At 49.1% G+C, this 24,126-nt stretch overlaps 2 protein-coding genes across 5 annotated transcripts in view; one reads left to right on the forward strand and one right to left on the reverse strand.

The window, feature by feature from the left end:
• LOC132396189 (telomerase-binding protein EST1A-like) overlaps positions 1-19,197 on the forward strand; it is a 259,324-nt gene extending 240,127 nt beyond the window's left edge. The window contains exons 8-9 of the mRNA XM_059973746.1: positions 7,774-7,855; positions 17,589-19,197. Of these exons, the coding sequence (XP_059829729.1) occupies positions 7,774-7,855; positions 17,589-17,719 (213 nt within the window). The 3' untranslated portion in view covers positions 17,720-19,197. The remainder of the gene's footprint in view (positions 1-7,773; positions 7,856-17,588) is intronic.
• On the reverse strand, positions 19,016-23,541 carry hic1 (hypermethylated in cancer 1). 4 transcript variants are annotated; one of them, XM_059973742.1, is made up of 2 exons: positions 23,393-23,541; positions 19,016-21,918 (listed from the first exon to the last, which is right to left on the reverse strand). In XM_059973742.1, exons 1-2 carry the CDS (start codon positions 23,442-23,444, stop codon positions 20,138-20,140), a joined length of 1,833 nt encoding a protein of 610 aa, XP_059829725.1. In that variant the 5' UTR covers positions 23,445-23,541; the 3' UTR covers positions 19,016-20,137. The 4 variants fall into 4 exon arrangements, with proteins under 4 accessions (XP_059829725.1, XP_059829728.1, XP_059829727.1 ...); XM_059973745.1 differs by lacking the exon at positions 23,393-23,541 and adding an exon at positions 22,950-23,081; XM_059973744.1 differs by lacking the exon at positions 23,393-23,541 and adding an exon at positions 22,393-22,750.
• Between the last annotated feature and the right edge of the window lie 585 nt (positions 23,542-24,126).

The following is a 24,126-nucleotide window of genomic DNA, read 5'->3' on the forward strand; positions in this document are numbered from 1 at the left end:
AGAAAATGGGAATAAAGGCTTAAAAATTTCCACTTGCAGCTAGGTTGGTGCTTGGCTGTGTTTTGGGGTCCATCGCCTCCCCACACCTTTAGTGGGTATGATGATGTTGTGGACATTTCTACAGCACCTAAAGCTCACAAATACAGCATCACTGTGCACTACATTTGGTTGTGCCAGGACAATGTAGGTCACAGTGGTAATGTTAATCTCTCTGGTCTTTTCTGGTTTTACCTGAAAAAATTCGCTGCATTTGTCACATGTACATCAAAACAAAAGCTACAGTGAAATGCGTCGTTTGTGTCAATGACCAACAGAATCTGAGGGTGTGCTGGGAGCTTCCGACACCAACATAGCATGCCCACAACATACTAACCACTACCCATATATGTTTGGAATGTGCGAGGAAACCCACGTGGTCACGGGGAGAACGTACAAACTCCTTACAGGCAGTGTGAAAATTGAACCCAGATCACTGGGGCTGTAAAGCACTGCACAAACTGTTATGCTACTGTGACTGTGAAGTAACAGAAAAATTATCATCACGTCCTAATTCATATCAGGTTCCAACAAACGTCACCAACCCCAGCTGGGCCAGACAGTAGAACCAGCCCAATTACACTTCGGAATGTAGTATCAGCAAATTCTCTCACCGCCCCTACCCAAGGGACCAGGAGGAAGCAATGAATATTTCAGTACAAAGTACTGGGGCAACTCAGCAAGTCAGACAACATCTATGGAGGCAAATAAACAGTCAACATTTTGTGCCGATGACTTTCATCGGCACTGGAAAGGAAGGGGGAAAAATCCAGAAAAGAAGGTGGGGAGGGGAAGGAATAAAAGCTGGCAGGTGAGAGGGAGACTAGGTGGGTGGGTGGGGAGAGTGAAGTGGGAGGGTGGGAAGGAATAGGTGGAAGGGATAGAGGGCTTGAGGAGGAGTCTGATAGGAGAAGAGAGTGGACTATAGAAGAAAGGGAAGAAGGGGCACCTCTCAACTTCTTACTTCATTCTCACCCACCCTCCCCCTCACCTGGTTTCACCTCTTACCTGCCTGTCATCTTATTCTGGCTCCTGCCCCTTCCTGATGAAAGGTCTCGGGCCAAAACAGTGAAAGATTATTCCACTCCATAGGTGCCGCCTGACCTGCTGAGTTCTTCCAGCATTTTGTTTGTGTTGCTCAAGATATCCAGCATCTGCAGAATCTCTTGTGTTTATAACGGATGGTTCAACCTTCCTGATACTCGGCTGAGAGGGAGGAACCTCATGGAGGTTGAAAGTCCACTGGTTACACTCTGACTGAGTGTCAGTGAAGAATGGCTGTATACAGTGAGATGCGAGAGTCTCAGTAAAGTGCTGACATGCTCACACCCATTCTCTGTACTCCTCTGATGATGCCAGCAGTATGGAGTGAGGGCCAGTTATCCACGGCTGTAACTACATTAACACACAGAGCCCTGGACTTTTGATGTTTTAGGTAATTAGGCTGCAGAGAAACTGACGTCTCAGTAACATCACTTACTCTTGAATCTGAGCAGAAAAATGGGCACAGCCTTGGTACGTGATTACTGGGGCCTCAGAGGTAAAGAATTCAACAGAGGGAAAATATAATTGCCAGCATTTGGTAGGTCCCGGTTAGACAGGGGTATCCGTGCTTTGCAATCAAGGAGAGACTAGTCACACTTCAAGCATAGAACACTACAGCATGGTACAGGCCCACGATGTTGTGCCAGTCCTTTAACCTACGCAAGATTAATCTAACACTTCCCTCCACATAGCCGTCTATTTTTCTATCATCCATGTTCCCATCTAAAAGTCCCTTAAATGTTCCTAATGTATCTGCCTCCACCACCACCCCTGGCAATGTGTTCTATGAACCCACCACTCTCAGTGTAAAAAACCTACCTCTGACATCCCCTCTATACTATCCAATCACCTTAAAATTATCCCCCTCATGTTATCCATTTTCATCGTGGGAAAAAGTCTCTGTCTATCCGCTCTGTTAATGCATCTGTTGTCCAATACACCCCTGTCAAAAGGGGAAATGTATTTGTTCACACTTGGCAGGTCCAGGTTAGACAGGGGTACCTGTGCTTTGACTGAGCTGAGAGTCATATACGCTTTAGATGCTTCATTGGTTTGTTTGGCACCAGTTTCCATGTAAGGATTCTTGCCTGCAGCTGGCAGTGGTTGGTCTGTAAGCCTTCCTTTAGCAGCCCTGCCTCTTCCCTTTACTGTTGGGATTTGCAGCAACTCCTGAAGCCACCTTGCATCCATCAGCTGGGCTCACTGCATGGACCCAATTAGCTGTTGTGCTATTTTCACTACACCTACAGAATTATGGAGTCTGGAAACAGCACAACATGGCAGCAGGCCATTCTGCCCAATTCAATCTCATGTGCCACCACTTGGTCCCTTGTCTTCTATGCCTCAGCAATTCAAGTGCTCTTGTAGGCATTTCTTAAGTGACTCCACTTCAACCTCTCTCTTGGACAGTGTGTTCTAGGCGCTCACCACTCTGGGTGGAAGTTTCCCCTTTTAATTCTTTTTCCCTCTTCACTAAACCAGTTTTATTTAATTCTGATATGGGGAAAAGTTTCCTGCAGCCTACCTAACTATATCCCTCATCATAATGCTATATACTCAATCATGGCCTCTCTTAACCTCCCCTGCTCCAGGGAGAACAAACCCAGCCTATCTGAAACACTCTATCCCAGACGTCATTCTAGTGAATCTGCTCTATCACACCCTTCCTGAGGGCAGCACAACACGTTACAGCTCCAGCAATTGGGGTTCAGTTCCCCCACTGTCTCTAAGGAGTTTCCGTGTTCTCCACCATGACAGAGACAAAGACAAACAACCAATCTGCAAAAGAAGATAAATGGTGCCAGCACTAAAAAGCCAAATAATAATAACAAATTAGTAATAAATAATATTGAGAACAAGAGTTGTAAAGTCCTTGAACTCCAGCTGCTGGTTTAAAAAAATCCTCCTCATCTCTGTTCTAAATGGATGTCCCTCTATTCTGAGGCTGTGCCCTCTGGTCCCAGACACATATTATAGGAAATAATCCTTTCCTCTATCAAGGCCTTTCAACATTCGATAAGTTTCAATGAGATCTTCCCTCATTCTTCTAAACTCCAGTGAGTATAGGCCCAGAGCTCCTCAAACATTAACCCCTTCATTCCTGTGAACCTCCTTTGAACACTCTCCAATGTCAACACGTTCTTTCTTAGATAGGGCATCAAAAACTGCTCACAATACTCCAAGTGAGGCCTCTCCAGTGACTTATAAAGCCTCAGCATTACATCCTTGTTTTTCTTAGAAAAATAGAGGGCTATGCGGTAGGGAAATTCTAGGCAGTTTCTAGAATTATATGGTCGGCACAACAAATCCCAAGGGTAAAGGGAAGAGACAGGGCTCCTAAAGGAAGCCTTGTGTTTGTGTGGAAAGGTCTTTATCACATTTGCACAACTGGACGCTGCAATTTTCCCCCATTCCTCTTTATAAAGCTGCTCAAACTCTGTCAGATTGCAAGGGGATCGTGAGACAACAGCCCTTTTCAAGTCCAACCACAAATTCTCAATTGGATTGAGGTCTAGACTCCAAGACATTAACTTTATTGTTTTAAAGCCATTCCTGTGTAGCTTTGGCGTTATGCTTGGAGTTATTGTCTTGCTGGAAAACAAATCTTCTCCCAAGTCGCAGTTTTCTTCCAGGATTACCTTGTATTTTGCTGATTTCATTTTACCCTCTACCTTCACAAGCCTTCCAGGACCTGCTGCAGTGAAGCATCCCCACAGCGTGATGCAGCCACCACCGTGCTTCACGGTAGGGATGGTGTGTTTTTGATGATGTGTGGAGTTTGGCTTACACCAAACATAGAGTTTAGTCTGATGGCCGAGAAGTTCAATTTTGGTTTCATCAGACCAAAGAACCTTCTTCTAGCTGACTTCAGAGTCTCCCACATGCCTCTGGCAAGCTCTAACCAAGATTTCATGAGAGTTTTTTTCAATAGTGGCTTTCTCTTTGGCATTCTCCCATAAAGCTATGACTGGTGAAGCACCCAGGCAACAGTTGTTGTATACACAGTCTCTCCCATCTCAGCCACTGAAGCTTGTAACTCCTCCTGAGTTGTCATAGGTGTCTTGGTGGTCTGCTCTAGGCAGATTTACAGCTGTGCCATATTCTTTCCATTTCTTGATGATTGATTTAACTGCACTCCAAGGGCTATTCAGTGACTTAGAAATCTTCTTGTATATATCTTCTGACTTGTGCTTTTCGATAACCTTTTAGTGGAGTTGCTTGGAGTGTTCTTTTGTCTTCATGGTGTTGTGTTTGCCAGTATACTGACTCTCCAGCAGTTTGAACTTCCAGATACAGGGGTATTTTTACTACAATCGATTGAAACACCTTGACTACATGTAGGTTTATATACAGCTAGGACACCTTAACTAATTATGTTACTTCTAAAACCAATTGTGTGTACTAGTGATGATTTGTTGTGTCATATTAAAGGGAGTGAATACTTATGTAATCAATTATTTTGTGTTTTATATTTATAATTAATTTAGATCACTTTGTAGAGATCTGTTTTCACTTTGACACAAAAGAGACTTTTTCTGTTGATCGGTATCAAAAAAAAGCCAAATTAAATCCACTGTGATTCAATGTTGTAAAACAATAAAATATGAAAATTTCCAAGGAGAGTGAATACTTTTTTTTAGGCACTGTTTATAAAAAGTAAAAGGTTGATAAAGGACCACTAGAAAATGAAACCAGAGAAATAATAACAGGGACAAGGAGATGGCAGATGAACTAAATGAGTATTTTGCATTGATCTTCTCTGGAAGACACTGACTAGATGTTGAAGGGTGTGAGGAAAGAGGAGTGAGTGCAGTTACTATTACAATGGAGAAGGCGTTCAAAAAGCTGAAAGACCTAAGGGTACATAAGATCATGTGGATAGCCAGAGGCTTTTTCCCAGGGCTGAAATGGATAACATGAGGGGGCACAGTTTTAAGGTGCTTGGAAATAGGTACAAGGGGCATGTCAAAGATAGTTTTTCACACAGAGAGTGGTGGGTGCATGGAATGCACTGCCAGCGATGTTGGTAGAGGTGGATACAATAGGGTCTTTTAAGAGACTCTTAGACAGGTACATGGAGCTTAGAAAAATAGAGGGCTATGTGGTTGGGAAATTGTCGGCAGTTTCTAGAGCAGGTTACATGGTCAACAGAACATTGTGGACCAAAGGGCCTGTAATGTGCTATAGATTTCTGTGTTTTTTCTATAACACACCCAGACCAGATGAACTGCATCCTAGGGTTCTGAAAGAGGTAGCGGTAGAGATTGTGGAGGCATTAATAATGATTGTTCAAGAATGTAATGTAGGAATGTAATGTTAAAATTGTACAAGGCATTGGTAAGGCCAAATTTAGAATATTGTGTGCAGTTCTGGTCACCGAATTATAGGAAAGATATCAATAAATTAGAGAGAGTGCAGAGACGATTTACTAGAATGTTACCTGGGTTTCAGCACTTAAGTTACAGAGAAAGGTTGAACAAGTTAGGTCTCTATTCATTGGAGCGTAGAAGGTTGAGGGGGGATTTGATCGAGGTATTTAAAATTTTGAGAGGGATAGTTAGAGTTGACGTGAACAGGCTGTTTCCATTGAGAGTAGGGGAGATTCAAAAGAGAGGACATGATTTGAGAGTTAGGGGGCAGGTTTAAGGGAAACACGAGGGGGTATTTCTTTACTCAGAGAGTGATAGCTGTGTGGAATGAGCTTCCTGTAGAAGTAGTAGAGGCCAGTTCAGTTGTGTCATTTAAGGTAAAATTGGATAGGTATATGGACAGGAAAGGAGTGGAGAGTTATGGGCTGAGTGCGGGTAGGTGGGACTAGGTGAGATTAAGAGTTCGGCACGGACTAGGAGGGCTGAGATGGCCTGTTTCCGTGCTGTGATTGTTATATGGTTATAAGAATCATTGGTCACTGGCCTGGTGCCAGATGACCGAAAAACTGCAAATGTCGCTCCACTCTTTAAGAAAGGAGGGAGGCAACAGAAAGGAAATTATAGACCAGTTAGCCAGACCTCAGTGGTTGGGAAGATGTTGGAGTTCGTTGTTAAGGATGAGGTTATGGAGTACTTGGTGACGCCGGACAAGATAGGACAACCTTAAGGAAACATCTTGTATGACGAACCTGTTGGAATTCTTTGAGGAGATTACAAGTTGGATAGATGAAAGAGATGCAGTGGATGTTGTATATTTGGACTTTCAGAAGGCCTTTGACAAGGTGCCACACATGAGTCTGTTTACTAAGTTAAGAGCCCATGTTATTACAGGAAAGTTACTGGCATAGTTAGAGCATTGGCTGATTGATAGGAGGGAGCGAGTGGGAATAAAAAGATGGTTTTCTGGTTGGCTGCCAATGACTAGTGGTGTTCCTCGGGGAGGGGAGTCATTGTTGGAACTGCTTCCTTTTATGCTGTATATGAATGATTTAGATGATAGAATAGATGGCTTTGTTGCCAAGTTTGCAGATGATACAAAGTTTGGTGGAGGGGGAGATAGTGATGAGGAAACAGGAGGTGTGCAGAAGGACTTAGACAGATTAGGAGAATGGGAAAGTGGCAAATGAAATGCAGTGTTGGAAAATGCTTGGTTATGCACTTTAGTAAAAGAAATAAATGTGCAGACTATTTTCTAAATGGGGAGAAAATCCAAAAATCTAAGATGTAAAGGAACTTGGAAATCCTTGTGCAGAACACCCTGAAGGTTAACTTGCAGGTTGAGTTGGTGGTGAGGAAGGAAAGTACAATGGTAGCATTCATTTCAGGTGGTCTAGAATACAAGAGCAGGGATGTGATGCTGAGGCTTTATAAGGCACTGGTGAGGCCTCACCTTGTGTATTGTGAAGGTACAGACAGCATCTGTATGTCCTCATCTAAGAAAAGATATGCTGGCATTGGAGACGGTCCAGAGGGGGTTCACAAGGATGATTCCAGGAATGAAAAGGTTATCATATGAGGAACGTTTGATGAATGTGGGTCTGTACTCATTGGAATTTAGAAGGATGAGGAGGGATCTCATTGAAACCTTTTGAATGTTGAAAGGCCTAGACAGAGTAGATGTAGAAAGGATGTTTCCCATGGTAGGGGAGTCTAGGAAAAGATGGCACAGCCTCAGGTTAAAACGGCATCCATTTAAAACAGAGATGCAGAGAAAATTCTTTAGCCAGTGGGTAGTGAATATGTGGAATTTGTTACCATTGGCAGCTGTGGGGCCATGTTGTTGAGTGTATTTAAAGTGGAAATTGATAGGTTCTTGACTGGCCTCGTTATCAAAGGTTACTGGGAGAATGTCAGGGAGTGGGGTGAGAAGGGTTGAAAAGGATCAGCCATGATTGAATGGGGTAGCAGAATCTATAGGCTAAATGGCCTAATTCTGCTTCTATGTCTTATGTCTATTATCATCTTGTACATCTCTTTCAAGTCACTTCTCAACCTTCACTCCAAAGAGAGAAGCCCTAGGTTGCTCGACCTTGATATTGAAGCGTCCTGTAAAAACTGATTGTTGTGTACAGCGTTCCACCAGTTCTGCCTCCCTTGCCCTGTCCCTCTCCCCCTCCTCTTCTCTCTCTCCCTCTCTCTCCCCCCTCTCCCTTTCCCTCCCCACCTCTCCCTCTCTCTCCCGCTCTCTCTCTCCCTCCCCCTCTCCCTCTCTCCCTCTCTCTCTGTCTGAAGCTGACAAGTTTTGCTGCTTTTGTCTCCACAGGGAAACAATGATGACTTGATTCTTTCATGCTGTCTCCATTACTGCAAGGACAAGGCCAAGGACTACATGCCAGTACACAAAGGTACGGACAGCATCCATGTGTTGTTGGGGGCTATTTTGAATAAGACCTTGATGTGGTGACTCCAGCAGCAGGCCCTTTACCAGTCTGCCCTTTGCAAGGTCTGGAGCCTACCGCAGGGGTAACATCACTCCCTCACCCACGGTCAGGCTGTACCAATTATCCAGGTCAGCATCCACTACAGTTCTGTGGGAAGGGTAGTCCTGAGGGAGATTCACACTGTAGGAGTGGTGGTGTCTGCACATCCATCACTAATGATGAGGGTCACTGACATCCTTGGGTGGATGTGTCTGCTTTTGTGTGTCTGGAGGTGACTGATGAGTCCAATCAAGCTAGGAAGTACCTCCCACACATAGGGCAAGTGTGTGAGGGTTCTGTAGTTGAGGAGCTTGCTGCTCATCCTTTCCACTGTTGTTGTTTCCTTTTTGCTTCAGTGTTGCAGTTCCTTTCAGCTTTGGTGGCACCTTTATTGAAAAGGCTGCGCCGGGATGCGCAAGGCTACAGGTTCCCAAGAAGTGTGATCGATCTTAAGGGCCTTGAGCAAAGTCTTGAGTGTGTCTTTGAATTGTTTTCTCTGACCACCATGAGAGTGCTTCCCTGTGGACAGTTCCCTGAAGGACAACTGCTTGAGGATGTGATTGTCTGACATCCTGACGACACACCCTGCCCATCTGATTTGATGTTTTGTTAGCAATGTGTGGATGATGGGCATGTCTGCTGCAGGCAGCACTTCCATGTTCATCAGCCCGGCGAGTCTCAGAGAGAGCTGCAATGTCAATCTTGTCCCTCTCCAGTTTTCTTGTCACCTAAGCAGTTCTTCTGTCTGGTCTGTCAGACTTGGCATTGGCCATTAAGGTTCGCATGTTCCACGTGCCGATCCTGAGCAGTTACTTCTGTTCGATTTCTTTGATTTCAGCCGCTGAAGTGGGATCCCCACTAGCCGTGATTTGCCGACCAGAGTTGGGTGAAATGGACAGTGTTTAGGACAACTTTTCTAGCCCCCTCCTCTTACTGTGATAGTGAGCAACGTGGTCCTGAAAAGGGCTGCTCAGTCACTCAGGCGGCTGCTGACGTCTGCTGCTAATTCGGTCAGTGACAAATGACCGTTGGCCTGAGCTGCCTGTGTGCAGGTCTGTGGCTTCGGTATCCAATGTATCCTCACACGCTGCTTCGTCGCTCGCCCATCGCCACAAGACTTGGACTTGAATGTCCTGACTTGCGCGTCAGTTTGATTAAAATAAGGGGGAATTGTGCAGGTCATCAACCTCACTCTCTCGTCCTAGTCTATCTGGATCCAGTGGCAAGATGAGAGTCCGGGTGACTGGAGATAGGTCAGGATGCAGTAGATGACCAGGGTGATCTACGTGTTTCGCTGTGCTCTTCTCGCTGCACAACGCGTGCTGCCCATTGAACCAGCTAGTGGTTTCCTCCATGCTGTCAACCAAATCCAGTCTTCATATCCTTCTGGCTTTGGGGAGAGGTAGTACTGAGGGAGGGTGACTCTGTGGGAGGGGTGGTACTGAGGGAGGGTGACTCTGTGGGAGGGGTGGTACTGAGGGAGGGTCACACTGTGGGAGGGGCGGTACTGAGGGAGGGTCACACTGTGGGGGGGCGGTACTGAGGGAGGGTCACACTGTGGGGGGCAGTACTGAGGGAGGGTCACACTGTGGGGGGGCGGTACTGAGGGAGGGTCACACTGTGGGAGGGGCGGTACTGAGGGAGGCTCACACAGTCGGAGCTCTCCCTCCTAAAGTTGAAAATAGGCTACAAAATGTCTAAGGTGTTTTGGAGACCGCCAGAATACCTTAGGAGTGTGGACTATCACTTTGGCAGCGGACTGAAACAGTGTCCTTGCCTGGAAGTATTTGTTTGGTCCTTGTTTCTTGGCGCTGAGCAGTGGGTGTGGCTGGTGGTTTGCCAAAGTTTTGAGTTTGACTTTGCCAGGAGCAGGGATGGATTTGTTCTGTTTGTAACAGTGGAAAACCCCTCTTTGTTCAGGGTGCCTAGCTCAGGGCAACTGGGTGAAGAAGACTTTGGAGCGGCTAGAGGAACAGCAGACCAGCCCAGTAGAATTTTCATTGTTCGCAGGTGGACAAAGGGCACTGAGGTTTTTAACACCACATGGAATCTCATGCCTATCCACTTCTTTTTCCCTTCTCATCCCGTCTTGTCTCTGAACTGTCTCTTCTTGACTGCTTGCTGGTTTTCCACTGGGTCTAGGCTGGGCAGTATCCCAGCAGTGGGTTGATCTTTTGAATTTCGGACTGCATTGTGACCGTCGTGGAGGGGTGTCTGCGCTGAAGTCACATGCAGAGGCTGCAGGCTTTGGGAGTTGCAGCCCACGAAGAGGACCACACATTCAAAGAAGACTTTACAGTGTACTGTGCATACTTTAGTTGGTAGGAATGCCACCATAAGACCCATGGTGGAGAATGTTGGAGGCCTTGAGGGCATTTATTGCATCAGCAGTTTGGAATGGGAAGACTATTTTCAGTCTGGGGTTAAGGGTGAGGAGGGTTTTTATGTAGGTGGAGCCGGTGTTGGCCCTCGTGACAAGGCCCCCTTTCCCTACCTGGGTTCCATCGGCAAGGTGCGTTCGAAAATAACCCCAATACGGTCTAGGGAACCTCAGCGGGCATATGAGAATCTATTCTCATTCCAGTGCCGACTGCTTATGCAGCTGGAGAGGGTGGGGATAGCAAGGGTAGCTTTGGGTTTATTTTGAGGGGCATTATTATACCGTCCCGTGGGCTAGGGCTGCCCGATGTGCCATGCCTGGAAGGAGTTTGGGCATATTCAGAAGAATTGCTCAGACCATCAGTCTGCCAACTCTGCCTTGGAGGTACAGGGTAATACTGCTGGGCCTTCCCCCGCTGTCCACCCCCCCCCCCCCCCCCCGTGCAGTTGGCTGCGGAAGTCATGGTTGGTCACAGTGCGAGTGATGAAGTGATAGTGAGGGGGGATTCAGAAGGCAAAAAAAAAGAAAAAGCATCTGAAGGCTTCTCCCCTAGAGAAGGAGCAGGGTGTTACTGTTGAACTAAGCCCGGAGAGTCCTGTGGCTCCTGAAATCCAGCAAGAGCCTGATGAAGTTGGATCCTGGATCCAGAGGTGGCAGGGCCTCCTGTCACTGGTCCTGGGGATGGGGTGGTGCACACGGTGGGGTCTCCCATTAGGGTCTGGGGCAGAGGGAGGTGGTCAATTTGAGTGCAGATGGTGACTGCTTGGAGGGTGACGAGAGCATGGGACATCGTGAGAGGAAACAGGAGACTCTTTTGAAACTGAGATGGTAGACATCTTTGACTCCAGCACTGAGTTACAACCCGCCTTTGTGGAGATCTGGTGGTTTGTGAAGGACTACTGCAGGAAACCATTCAAGACCCAGCTGGCCACTGATCAATGGCCGGGTCTGCAAAGAGCCATTCAGTCTGTCTGCATGATTCTCCAAAAGAAGGGGATGGGAGCTGAAGTGACCCGTAAGGAGAGGTGCCAGTTTGGAGAGGGGTTGTAAGGCGAAGACGGAGGAGGCCTCGAAGGAGAGCTCTGCTCCTTTTTCTTCGGGCTCCATTGAGGCACCTCAGTAAGATGCATCATGAAGTGTGCCAGCTTTTCATGCCAATGGTGGTAGGGGACATTTCGCAGATTCCATCATCTCTCTGTCCTCCAGGATAGGAGATATGCGGTAAGCTTCTTGCAGGAAACCCTCGCCGTTCCAGGTGACAAATCCACTCGGCTCCTGAATCGTGAGGGGGGTCCACATGAGCCACATCACTCCTCTTCCAGTGGGTGGCCATCTTGTTCCCAGCCTGAGATGTTTCAGGTTCAGGAGTTCATGCCAGGCCACCTGCTTCTCCTCGCCATGTCCCAGGATGGTGTGCCGATGCATTTTGTAAGCGTGAACGCCCCTGAACCCGGCCTGATGCAGGCACGCCTCTTCCAAGAGATGTCCACATTGCTGGGGTCCATAGATCATAGTGAGAACATCATCCTTGACGGTAACTTCAATTGCACCCTTGAGGAGAAGGGTCGCACTGGTTTCAGTGTCATCAGGCATCGGTAAGGGAGTTGGTTGTACCCTCTGACTTAGTCAATGTGTGGTGGAGCCTTCACCCTGACCTCTGTGCTTTTCGAGGAGGTGAGTGGAGGCTTGCAGATCGATCAACTGTACAACTCCAGGGGCACATCTCCCAGCTGCCTCCATATGCCAGGTTGCGTGCTGGTACCACCACCTGCTGTGGGTGGAGATGAATGTGCTGCCTGCACGGGTGCGGTCCGTGTACTGGCATTTGAACGACTGGCTACTGGACGATGGCCATTCCCAGCAGTTTTGGAGGATGTAAGGTGTTGATCCTCCAACCTGAGTCTGGATTCATTTTGACACTAGAGGAGGCCATGGATAGACATATCAGAATGGGAATGGGACGTGGAATTAAAATGTGTGGCCACTGGGAGATCCTGCTTTCTCTGGAGGAACCTTATGTACCGGCTGGGTAGCCTCCAACCTGATGGCATGAACATTGACTTCTCTAACTTCCATTAATGCCCCTCCTCCCCTTCTTATCCCATCCCTGATATATTTAGTTGTTTGCCTGTTCTCCATCTCCCTCTGGTGATTCCCCCCCTCCCCCTTTCTTTCTCTTGAGGCCTCCCGTCCCATGATCTTTTTCCCTTCTCCAGCTCTGTATCACTTTCACCAATCACCTTTCCAGCTCTTAGCTTCATCCCACCCCTTCCAGTCTTCTATCATTTCGCATTTCCCCCTCCCCCCACTACTTTCAAATCTCTTACTATCTTTTCTTTCAGTTAGTCCTGAGGAAGGGTCTCGGCCCAAAACGTCGACAGCACTTCTCCCTATAGATGCTGCCTGGCCTGCTGTGTTCTACCAGCATTTTGTGTGTGTTGTTGGTTGGAAAAGTGTTGGGAGTCTATTATTAAGAATGAGGTTTCAAGGTACTTGGTAACTAATGATAAAATAAGTCAAAATCAGCATGGTTGCCTGACCAGTCTGTTAGAGTTCTTCAAGGAAGTAACAAGCTGGGTGGACAGAGGAGAATCGGTGGATGTCATTTACTTGGATTTTCAGAATGCATTTGATAAGGTGCCACACATGAGGCTGCTTAACAAGATAAAATCCTATGGCATTACAGGAAAGATACTGGTACAGATAGCAGAATGGCTGACAGGCAGGAGGCTGTGAGTGGGAATAAACGAGGCAGCTGGTGACTAGTGGTGTTCCTCAGGGGCCAGTATTGGGACTACTGCTTTTCACGTTGTTCGTCAGTGATTTAGATAGTGGAATTGATGGCTTTGTGGCAAAGTTTGCAGATGATACAAATAGGTGAGGGGTAGGCAGTGCTGAGGAAGCAGTGTGATTGCAGCAGGGCTTAGACAGGTTGGAAGAATGAGCAAAAATACGGCAGATGGAATACAGTGTTGGTAAATGTATGATAATGCATTTTGGTATAAGGAACAATTTATTATCTAAATGGGGAGAAGGTTCAAACATCAGAGGTGCAGAGGGACTTAAGAGTCCTTGTGCAAGACCCCCAGAAGGTTAATTTACAGGTTGAGTGTGGTAAAGAAGGTAAATGCAATGTTGGCATTTATTTCAAGGGGAATAGAATATAAAAGCAAGGAGATAATGCTGAGCCTTTATAAGACACTAGCCAGGTCACACTTGGAGTACTGTCAACAGTTTTAGTTTCTCTATCTCAGAAAGGATGTGTTGTCATTGGAGAGAGTCCAGAGGAGGTTCACAAGGATTATCTGGGAATGAAGGGGTTAACATATGAGGATTGTTTGGCAGCTTTAGGCCTGTACTCACTGGAATTTAGAAGAATGCAGGAGTATCTTATTGAAACCTACTGAATGTTGAAAGGACTAGATAGGGTAGATGTGGAGAGGATGTTTCCTGTGGTGGTGTATCGAGAACTAGAGGACACAGCCTCCAAATTGAGGGGCGACCTTTTAGAACAGAAGAAAGGAGGATTTTTAATTAGAGAGTAGCAACTCTGTGGAATGCTCTGCCACAGACTGCGGTGGAGGCCAAGTCCGTGCATATAGTTAAAGCGGAAGTTGATCGTTTCCTGATTGGTCAGGGCATCAGAGGATACAGCGAGAAAGTAAGTGTATGGGATTGAGTGGAATCCAGGATCAGCCATGATGAACTGGCGGAGTAAACTTGATGGGCTGAATGGCCTAATTCTGCTCCTATGTCTTATGGTCTTGAGTATTTGAAGATGCTGCTCCTCAGGTTCCGATTGGACTACTGCCCCTTGCTCCCCATGCATGGGAGCAAGTATGGAAGGGGTGGGTTGCAAGTAGGATCTACTGGTGGACTTGCTTCTGGGCCTGGCCAAGTTGAGGGCTCTGCCAGGGCCAACTGCCTGTCCCTCTTCCAACGATACTTCCTTGGATAGGGAACGTGGTCACAATGGGTACAGTGGGGGGTTTCCAGGAGTGGTGGACTTCCAGGGAATTAACTTTTTTATGGACAGTAGAAATCATATTTTAATTTGAATTTGTTCACTGTCTTGTAAATAATGTCTTTACTTTGTGTAGCTGTTGTGTAAATAAACTATTACAGTTGTATTAAAAAGGTGCTTGCTGAGAGAAGCCACACTGAAGGAGCAGTGACCACGTTTTAGACAAATGTTAAACTCTCAGCCCGTAAGTAAAAGTCAGGATTGGGAGCTCTTGTTAGCCTCCTGGGACCAATGTTTATCCTACAGTAAATCAGATTACCTGATCATTATTGAACTGTTTGTGGGATCTGGCTGTTCATCAATTGGCCACCGTACTTCCTTCCTTACTCCAGTGACTGTTGTTGAATAATGCTTGAAAAGTGAAAAACGGCAGATGCAGGAAATTAGCAAATCAGACAGTGTTCGTGGAAAGAGGCAGTTAATGCTTCTGCTCCAAGATCCCTCATCAGAAGATTGTCGACCATTCTCCCCTGGTGGAAAGTCCCTGCCCTGTATCATTAACTCTGTTTCTGTCTCCATAGTGTCCCAGCACTTTCTATCATTTTTCTAAAGTGTATTGGCTGTGAACAGTGAATGTGTCTCGATGTGGTTGTGAGAGGGGTGCAAAGAGAAACAGGGAGCATAGAGGTTTTAGGCGTGTCCCAGCGCACAGGACTTAACGTTTCACCCTCAGTGTCCTTCCATGTCCTTCCTTCTAATTTCACTCAGGTTATGAACATTGAAAAGAAACTATAAGTACATGTGCCGACTGGCCCGTTTGTAGGCTGAGCTGTAATAGATTGGTGGTTGTATTGCATTGAACATAGAACAGTACAAGCCCTTTGGCCCACAATGTTGTGCCAACCCTTTAACCTACTCTAACAGAAATCTAACTTTTCCCTTCTACATAGCCTCCATTTTTCTATCATTCATGTGCCTATCTGAAAGTCTCTTAAATGCCCCTGATGTATCTGCCTCCACCCCCACCCCTGGCAATACATTCTCTGCACTCACCAGTCTCTGTGTAAAAAACCTACCTCTGACATCCCCCCTGTACTTCCATCAATTACCTTAAAATTATGCTCCTCATATTAGCCATTTTCACCCTGGGAAAAAATCACTGACTGTCCATTCGATCTATGCCTTTTGTCATCTTGTACACCTCATCCTCCTTTGCACCAAAGTGAAAAACCCTAGCTTGCTCAACTTGTCTTCACTGGATTTGCAAAGTTGAATAATGTGAATAGAGTGGGCTCTGCAATATCTTGTCAGTGAGATTAAATTACTTAATACTGGGTACACATTGAGAAAATCACAGTACAGTGTGTCAGAATTCCCAGGGAGTAGGCAGATGCTTGGTGACTGATGGAATATCACAACACTCATTGTCCTCCCTCCCCAGGTCATCTGCAACTCTGATGTGGTTGTCACAGCTTCTGCCAACTCATCTATGCTGACCCAGATGCTCATCGAAGCCAGTCCCATTTGTTCACGTTGGTCCTTTGGAACATTGCCTATCCTCATACTTGTCCAAGTGTCTTCTAAATGGTGTTACTCTACCTACCTCAACCACTTTCCCTGGCGGCTCATTCCATGTACAGACCACTGTCTGAGTGAAGAACCTGTCCCTCAGGTTCCCATACAATCTTTCCTCTCCCACTTAAACTTGTACTATTATTTTTTCATTCTCCTTCCCTGGGAAATAAGACTGTGAGCATTCACCCTATATATGTTCCTCAGAATTTTATCAGCCTCTTAGTCTCCTTCACTCCAAGGAATCCCCAACCTCCCCCGTAACTAAATCCTTCATGTCCTGGTAACATTCTTGTAAATCTTAAACACAAGAGCTTCAGCTGATGCTAGAAATTGAGAGTTACATATACAAAATGCTGGAGAAACTCAGCAGGTCAGTCAGGCAGCATCTATGGAGAGGAATAAAGAGTCGACATTTCAAGCTGAAATTATTTATTCCTGTCCATAGATGCTGCTTGACCTGCTGAGTTCATCCAGATTTTGTGTGTGTTACACTTGAAAATCTTTTCTGCACTCATGACATCTTTCCTATAGCTGTATTCCAGTCCACTGGTATACTGGTCGGTTACTGTATGATGTGTAATTGTGTACAAGTACACAGGCCCGTCCCCATCAAGCTGTATATAAGCATGAGGCTGCTGAGCCTTCTCAATTCTGTGCCCCATTCACTACACAAGGGATATTCAAGTCATCAAAACAAATCATTCTGGTTTGTTTGTTTGGTTTTGAATTGACCCTTTCAGTTGGTTTTCTTTGTTTCCAGCTGACAGTGTATCTTTGCAAGGACTGCTTGTAAAGGATCTAAGCTGTTCCACAATATGGGTCAACACAGAACCTTCATCCCACAACATTATGCCAACTTTTAATCTACTCCACAATCAATCTCCTTCCCTCCTACATAGGCCTCCATTTTTTCTGTCATCCATGTGTCCACCTAAGAGTTTCTTAAATGCCCCTATTGTACTTGCCTCTACCACCTCTTCCTAACAGCAGTGCATTCCACACACGTACTACCCTCCATGTAAAAAACCTATCTCTGACATCCTCCCTATAATTTCCTCCGATCACTCTAAACTTATGCCCCATTGCATTTCCTCAGTGGGAAAAAGTCTCTGTCCACTCAGTCTATGCCTCTTATCATCTTGTACACCTCAATTGAGTCATCTCTCATCCTCTTTCACTCCAAAGAGAAAAGCCCCAGCCCACTCAAAATATCCTCATAAGACACCCTCTCTAATCCAGGCAGCATCCTGGTAAATCTCTTATGCATCCTGTCTAACCCTTCCAGAACCTTCTTATAATGAGGGGACCAGGACTGAGCACAGTACTCCAGATGTGGTGTAACCAGGGTTATATAGAGCTGTAACCTTACCTCACAGTTGTTGAACTCAATCCCTCAGCTAATGATGGATACCATGACAGTATATGCCTTCTTAACAACCCTATCGATTGTGCGGCAGCTTTCAGGGATATCCAAACTGATTGTAGTGGCCCACAATGGTGGTTTCCAGTGCTGCTACATACCCCATTGTGCAGTCAGGCAACCATCACCTACCCTACTTAAACCCCCTCTCACAGCCTTTCCTTGGCACTGTGGAGCCAGTGTCATTGGTGACCTGTGATAAGATATGTAGTGATTTATAGTTTTTATGTATTACAATGTACTGCTAGTTATTTCAGGACGTGTCAGTGATAAACCTGATTCTAATTCTGTGGTTTTCCTCTCTTCACCCCCTCCCCAGATGAGCCTATCCGCCTGCGACGTGACGTGGTGCTGCTGACTGACGACCGCAACATGAGGGTGAAAGCCTTAACTCGTAACGTTCCTGTCCGCCCCATCCCAATCTTCCTGAAGTGGGCCAAGGTGGGCTGAGATGACAGATCTATTCTGTGGGTTCCAGTGAGCGTTGTCGAGAGGCCACGGCAAACCACCCCTCCATTAAAAAAGCATTAAGAGAAGATGAGAGTGAATACATGGTAGAAGATTGTGATACGAAGCTGAAGAGGCAAGTCCCGATGAAACGTGTTGATGGTTCTGTAGGAGCACTGGTCCTAGTGGGTTGATAGTCACAACTGACAAGTGTGCAGCCAGATGCAGGTTAGTGAGAGGGAGTGGCATTCCCTGGTGGGTTATTTCATTGGAGCCTGGGTAGTTTTATGCAGAGATGGAAGGAATTCGCTCTGCTCTGCCGAGTGTGTCTGAAAACTTATCCCTGACTCTGTCCTGTCAGAGCACGTGGACGCTGGGCTTTGATGGCTTACATCACTACTGCACCAGGAATTTCACACACAAAAGTTTGCAATGAGGACTTTGTGTCTGCTCGTTAAAGACCCACGGTGGGGGATTAGCCTGAAAAGTTGTGCTCAGGGTCACAGCCAGAGCTAGCTTTTTATTGGTCTGGACAAGTGTTGGTGGCATCAGCCTATCAGCTTGAAATGTTCTCTACAAGACCTAGCCCATGGAGTTGAAGTGGAGGGACGTTTAATCCAAGTAAGATTTAGTCGTGTCTTTGCTGCAGTGGTGAGTCAGGTGTAGGGCTGGGAGGGGGTCTGTTACACTTTGTATATCTGCCCTTTCATTTTGAGCTCCATGCCCAGGACCTTTGGCATTTGGCAGAGTTAGAGAATCTTGCCTTGCACTCAGCGGCTGTTGGAGGAGGCTGGAGAGGAGTTCAGTTACAGCACGGGCCTGATGACTGAGATACCTGGTGGTTCTAAATCCCAGCTCTGTGCCAAGCTATCAAGTAGCTAAGAATGACTGCTTAACTTTGGGTGTAGAGGAGAGGGCTTGCAGCCCTTTCAGTCGCAAGGCAATAATACCTTGGCCGCCGGAATTCGCGCCCTTCTAAAGTGCAAAGAAATTCCAAAAGCTGATTTATTTTAGACATTTCAGAACTGTTTCCATTGTTTTAATTTATAGGTGGTTAGGTTTGGCTAAAGCATAGTTAGGTACCTGGATTAGCGTTGAGTGTGCTGTCTGCTTTTGTGTGGTGAGAAAGTGCAGTGTAACGGGTGTTCGGCAGAGTCAGTCAAGTTCAATAGGTACTGACCAATGAGGAGGCAGCGCACACTCTCCCCCATGTGATCTACAAACGTTGTCACCTAGTAGGAAGTTTAACAGCTAATTAGTATTCATTTAAATACCAGTCCAATAAAATGGAGATTAAAATCCACGTCTGTAACGTTTTAATTGATATTTGGTGTTTTATAGAAACCAGTTTCACGATGAAAATTTTTGGTTTGCTGATTTACAAAAATACAATTATAGAAACATTATCCCATCGAAGCATTTTATACAGAGTAAACAGTACAAATACATGCAATAAATACATTCATCTTAATGCAAAAACATTTATAAAAATACTGTTTCTTGTATTGCAACATTGTGAATTGTATTTTGGCTTTTAAATTTTGTTTATAAAAAAAATATTCGGGTAGGTGACAGCACAGACTGACTTTGGTCACATTTATTTACAGAGCGTGTGTCAGACACAGGCGCAGTGCTCACATTCCACCCACATCCAATCGGACATACAAAATAGGACATTTTTACAAATCCCTGCAAAAACACTGGCAAGTTGCATCTCATGCTAAAATACTGCATTTAATAAGTGACTGAATAACCGACCTGCAATTTCCAACTTTATCCCGTGGTTATTTAAGGACCCAGTTTCTTCCCAGCTCCACGCTGTCATTTCCAAAGTCCTTGACAGCCGCCCCGTGATACTTTGGATGATCCGCAAGATTTGCTGACCTGGCCTGGAGAAGATTAGCTGCAGCTTTGGGGCGAGACACGGCCCCACTGGCCCTTACCCGAACCAGCCTTGTCACAGTGTTGAGTTGGTAAAGCTGTCGGCGCGGTGTGTTTGGAGTCCGTGCTCTCTGGGCTGCGGGGCTGCCGTGGAGAGGGGTTGGGACTTAGTGGTTCTGTGGATGGGTAAAGTTGATCAACTACAGGGACGTTTTCAGAACATTTAGGATATAACTGGTGAAAGCGGTTAAACAAGTTCCCGCCTCGACCTTGGGGCAGGAGGCTGAGGTGATGAGGTGCTGTGTAGAGAGGGAGCAGACCAGAGGAGGTAGTGAGGGACCCTGGCCTCTTGCCTCAGGTGCAGGGCTGCGTGCGCTCACATCGTCAGGTGTAGGCACTCACATTCGACAGTTCAAATCTTTAAGGCAAAGGTGACCCGGGGTTGTGCCGCCGCCCCCTCCCTCGGCCCTGGCTGTATTGGCCACTGTGGGAGAGGGGGCAGCGGCCCCCGGCTCTGGAGGGAGGCACAAGCGCAGCCCCTTAGGGCGGGGGGTAAGAGTCGGCCGTCAGATGCGCCGACTGGCCGAGCATTTCGGCCGCCTTGTCCTGGTGGATTCCCAGGTGCGCGGCGGCGAACTTGGCCAGCGGGTAGACACCGTCGCCGAAGTCCAGCTTGGTCTTGCACTCGGCCGTGTGCATCTTCATATGGCTGATGAGGTTGCGCTGTTGCGCGAACTTGCCGCCGCAGATCTGGCATTCGTATGGCTTCTCACCAGAGTGGATGCGCATGTGCTCGGTAAGCCGGTACTGGCGGGTGAAGCGCATCCCACACGCCTCGCAGGCGAACGGCTTCAGGCCCAAGTGGCTCCGCATGTGGCGAGTCATGGTGCCCCGCTGCGTGAACTTCTTGCCGCAGATATTGCAGGGGTAGGGCCGGGTCAGCCAGTGTGACTTCTCATGTTGGCGTAACGTGGCCGGGTCTTTGTAGGACTTGTCGCAGCTGGAGCAACGGTACGGCCGCACCAGGTCCCCGAGAGCGGCGCCCGGCTTGTCAGCGAAGGCGGCGGCGACGGCGGCGGCGGGCTCGGTCACCTCCTTATGGAAGAGCTCGTCCTCCGTGTGGCTCTCCACGTGTGCGTTCAGCTGCTCCGAGCTTGGGAAGCCCTTCCCACACGGGATGCAGACGTACAGGTTGTCGCCGAAGTGCTCGGGCTCGTAGGCCAGGTGTGCGCACTCGGCGAAGCGCTCGGCGGCCCCGGAACCACACGGCTCGTCGCTGCTCGTCTCCTCGCTGCTGCTCTTCTCGTCCTCCGCTTCGTCGCAGCCCAGCCCCGCGTAGCGGGTGGTTGGGGGAGGCGGCGGGGGCGGGGGAGGGGGCCCGGGACCTCCGGCCGCATCCCCCTTGCGCTCCTGCCTTTCGCCCCTCGCCACCTTCTCCCGGTCGCACTCGTCGGCGTACGGTGGCAGCGGCTCCTGCTTGAACCAGCGTGACACCTCGTCAGTCCCCTTCACATCGCCCCTGAAGACGCCGCCATCTGGCCGCAGCATCTCGTCCGTCTCCATCGCGTGCATAACGCCCACCGCCTGCTCCTTGCCCGGGGTCCCGTTGGCGAGCAGGGGGCCGCCCGCCGGCGGGCTGGTCTGCCTGGACTCTCCGGAGTGCACGTCGTCCCGCGGGCTCCTTTTGGACAGGTCGAGGCCGAGCAGCTGCGATGTGGCCTGGTCTGCGAGCGCCAGGTCCTGGAGCCGGTTACCCTGAGAAGGCGGGGCGTAAAGCTCGCCCGAGTTCGTGTTCAAGGTGTGCAAGGGCTGGCCGTCCAAGAGCCGCGGAGGCACCGAGTAACAGGACTGGATGACGGGGGTGGCGGCGCGCAGACCCCGGGCCAGTTTACCGTATGACGAGAAGCCTGTGCGAATGTGCAGGTAGCTGCCGTTCCGTTTGAGTCTCTTCTTGCAGAGAGCGACCAAGTCGGGAAGTTGCAGGTAGCTGGCGGCCGCCAGGATCGCGCCCAGGGTCTGCTCGCTACCCTGCTCGTAGTCGTTGAGGCGGCCAGTGTAGATGTAATCCAGGATGGTGCGGAAGGTGCCGGGGCTTACCATCTCCGGGTCCAGGTTCACCAAGTTGTCGTGTACCACCAGGGACTTCAGGTAGACGCTGCTGGCCGCCAGGATGTTCTTGTGCGCCCGGAACAGAGCGTTCTGCACTACGATGATCACATCGCACAGGAAACCTTTGGTCCGCTGCCGGTTTAGCTGCAGTAGGAGCTGTTTGGCGTGGTTCGGCACCTCCATGGCTTCGAGCATGGGCATCATCTCGCCACCTTCAGCCAGAGAGCACAGTCAGTGTGGGGAGAGGGGAGCCTGTCAGAGACGCTACAGCACCCCCCTCCCCCCAAAAAAGCATTAAAATCCGGTCACCCCTCTAAAGCCACCCAAACACCTCCCGCTGACTCGGATATCACCCGACACAGCCTTGGAAACAATCCGTACTCACTTACACCCACCTGAACTCTCAAACCTCACCCTCGATGACCCTGCAATCTCCCCGCTCACCGCCACCCCGAGCCCACTGATTATCCGCTCGCCGCGCCCCGCTGCGGATAATACCCCCATCCCGAGCTGCTGCGGTACGAAGAACGGCCGATCTGCTGGAACTCGGGGCGGGTATGGCTTTTAAAGGGCCCGGGACTGTGGGACAGTTGGCCTCAGGACCGCGTGAGGAGAGCGCCCCCCCCCAATTCTAGCAGAAAATCCTGTTCAGTGATTGACGGAGGTGGTGGGGGCCTGGCTTTTACCTGTGGCGGGGGGTGTGGGCTTGCAGCGCCTGGCGGGAGTGTAGATCGCCGTCCCGCATCCAGATTAGGAGCCCAATTGACCGGAGGCTGAACGGTGCCACCTCTTATACATGTTAGAATGGCTGGTGAGGAGGGAGGGGGGTCACATCACAACCCCCCTGTGGGCACTGCACACATTACATCACTATGGGACGGGGCTAGTTCTGTTTACCGGCACCCGCTCGACCGTCGCGTTTAACCCTTCCGTCCCCAGTACGGGCAGACAGGAGCCCCACCCCCAACCGAATCCCGTCCCGTCCTACACCACCTTCCCGGACCCCACAAGCTCACAGAACCCGCACCAGCAGACATCCCTCCATTCAGCCTAGAAATACTCCAATCCACAGTCCAGAGATCCCCCCACCCCCAGAGTTCGCCCCCCTCCGAGATCTACCTCCACAACACTGAGACCCAACCCCGACGTCCACCAGGCCTGAGATCTTCCATTTCTAGCCCAAACCCCTTTACCCCCGAGACATTCCCTCCGCCCCAACCGGAGAGCAGAGAATCCCCCGCACCCAGACATGGTGGCAGCGCCGGAGAGGGGCTGGTGTGTGCCCGAGCTCCGCGCTCCGCCGGCCGGCGGACATTCTCCTACGGCCGTTCCTGATCCTTTGAATAAAGTGCGTCCCGTCCCCGGAAATGAGCGCTTGCTCCTGAGGCGCGTTAACCCTTCCACGGCCGCGGCGCCGGAGTTGCTGTCGGGCTCGGGATGTTTCCGCGGCCGCGCTCAGCTGACTCCCCCGCAATCCTGTTCCCAAACACCTCCTCCTCCAGTCCGGACCCGGGGGTTTTCGACACCGACCTTTCCCGGGGATAGTCTAGCGGATCGGAACGGCGACCGATCCCCTGTCCCAGGCAGGCTGAACCCCGGGCGCTGCGCAGGTCCCGGCACAAAGAGGTGCCGGATCGGGAGTCCGGTTCACGTCCGTAAGGGGTAGCCGGAGTCGCCTGTTCTTACCTGGAGACTGTAGCTGTGTCCGCCCGGGGCCCGAGAGCGGCGGAATAATCATCGCAGCAACACGGCCGGCCGCTCTGACGCGTCCCCACTGACATTTACCGCTTATTAGAATAAGCAGAGGGAGGGGTGTGGAGGAGGTTCTGGGAGGGGCAGGGGGAGGGACGAAGGGGAGGGAGAAGGTGGGGAGGAACGTGGTAGAAGAGAGAGGGTGGGGCAGGAGGGGAGGGGATGTTGAAATGGCGGAAAGTGTGGGAACGGGTGAAATGCAAGAGTGGGGTAGGGATCGGGTACGTGAGGGGGGAGGTACCCGTCGCAGGGAGAGAGGTGGGTAGGGAGATGAGAGTGATGAAGGGGGAGAGGGGTGATGAGGAGGGGCCGGGGAGTGATGGGGAATAGGGTACATAGTGATGAGGAGCGGAGAAGGGGGTGATGGGGAAGGATGACGAGAGTGGAGTGATGAGGGGATGGGGAATAGGGTGGATAGTGATGGAAAGTGGTGAGGGAAGTGTGACTGGGAGAGGAGTGGGATGGTGAGGTGAGGGGTGAGTGATGGGAATGGGTGAGGGGAATGATGAGGGGAGGGGAAGAGATGGGGTGGGGAGGGAAGTGTGATTGGGAGAGAAGAGGGATGGGATGGTGAGGGGAGAGCAAAGAGGAGTGATGAGGAGGAGGGTGGAGTGATGGGGAAGGGGAAGGATAGAGTGAGGAGGGGACGGGAAAGTGGAGTTATGAGG

This window comes from Hypanus sabinus, chromosome 6 (assembly GCF_030144855.1).
Source record: "Hypanus sabinus isolate sHypSab1 chromosome 6, sHypSab1.hap1, whole genome shotgun sequence".
Lineage (NCBI taxonomy): Eukaryota > Metazoa > Chordata > Chondrichthyes > Myliobatiformes > Dasyatidae > Hypanus > Hypanus sabinus.

Bases quoted from the DNA above. Each gene is read 5' to 3' on its own strand.
- hic1 (XM_059973743.1), bottom strand. From the start codon at position 22,210: ATGGGGGTATTATCCGCAGCGGGGCGCGGCGAGCGGATAATCAGTGGG. The intron at 21,919-22,101 runs GTGGGTGTAAGT...CTCTGGCTGAAG, and splicing joins GGTGAGGTTTGAGAGTTCAG to GTGGCGAGATGATGCCCATG.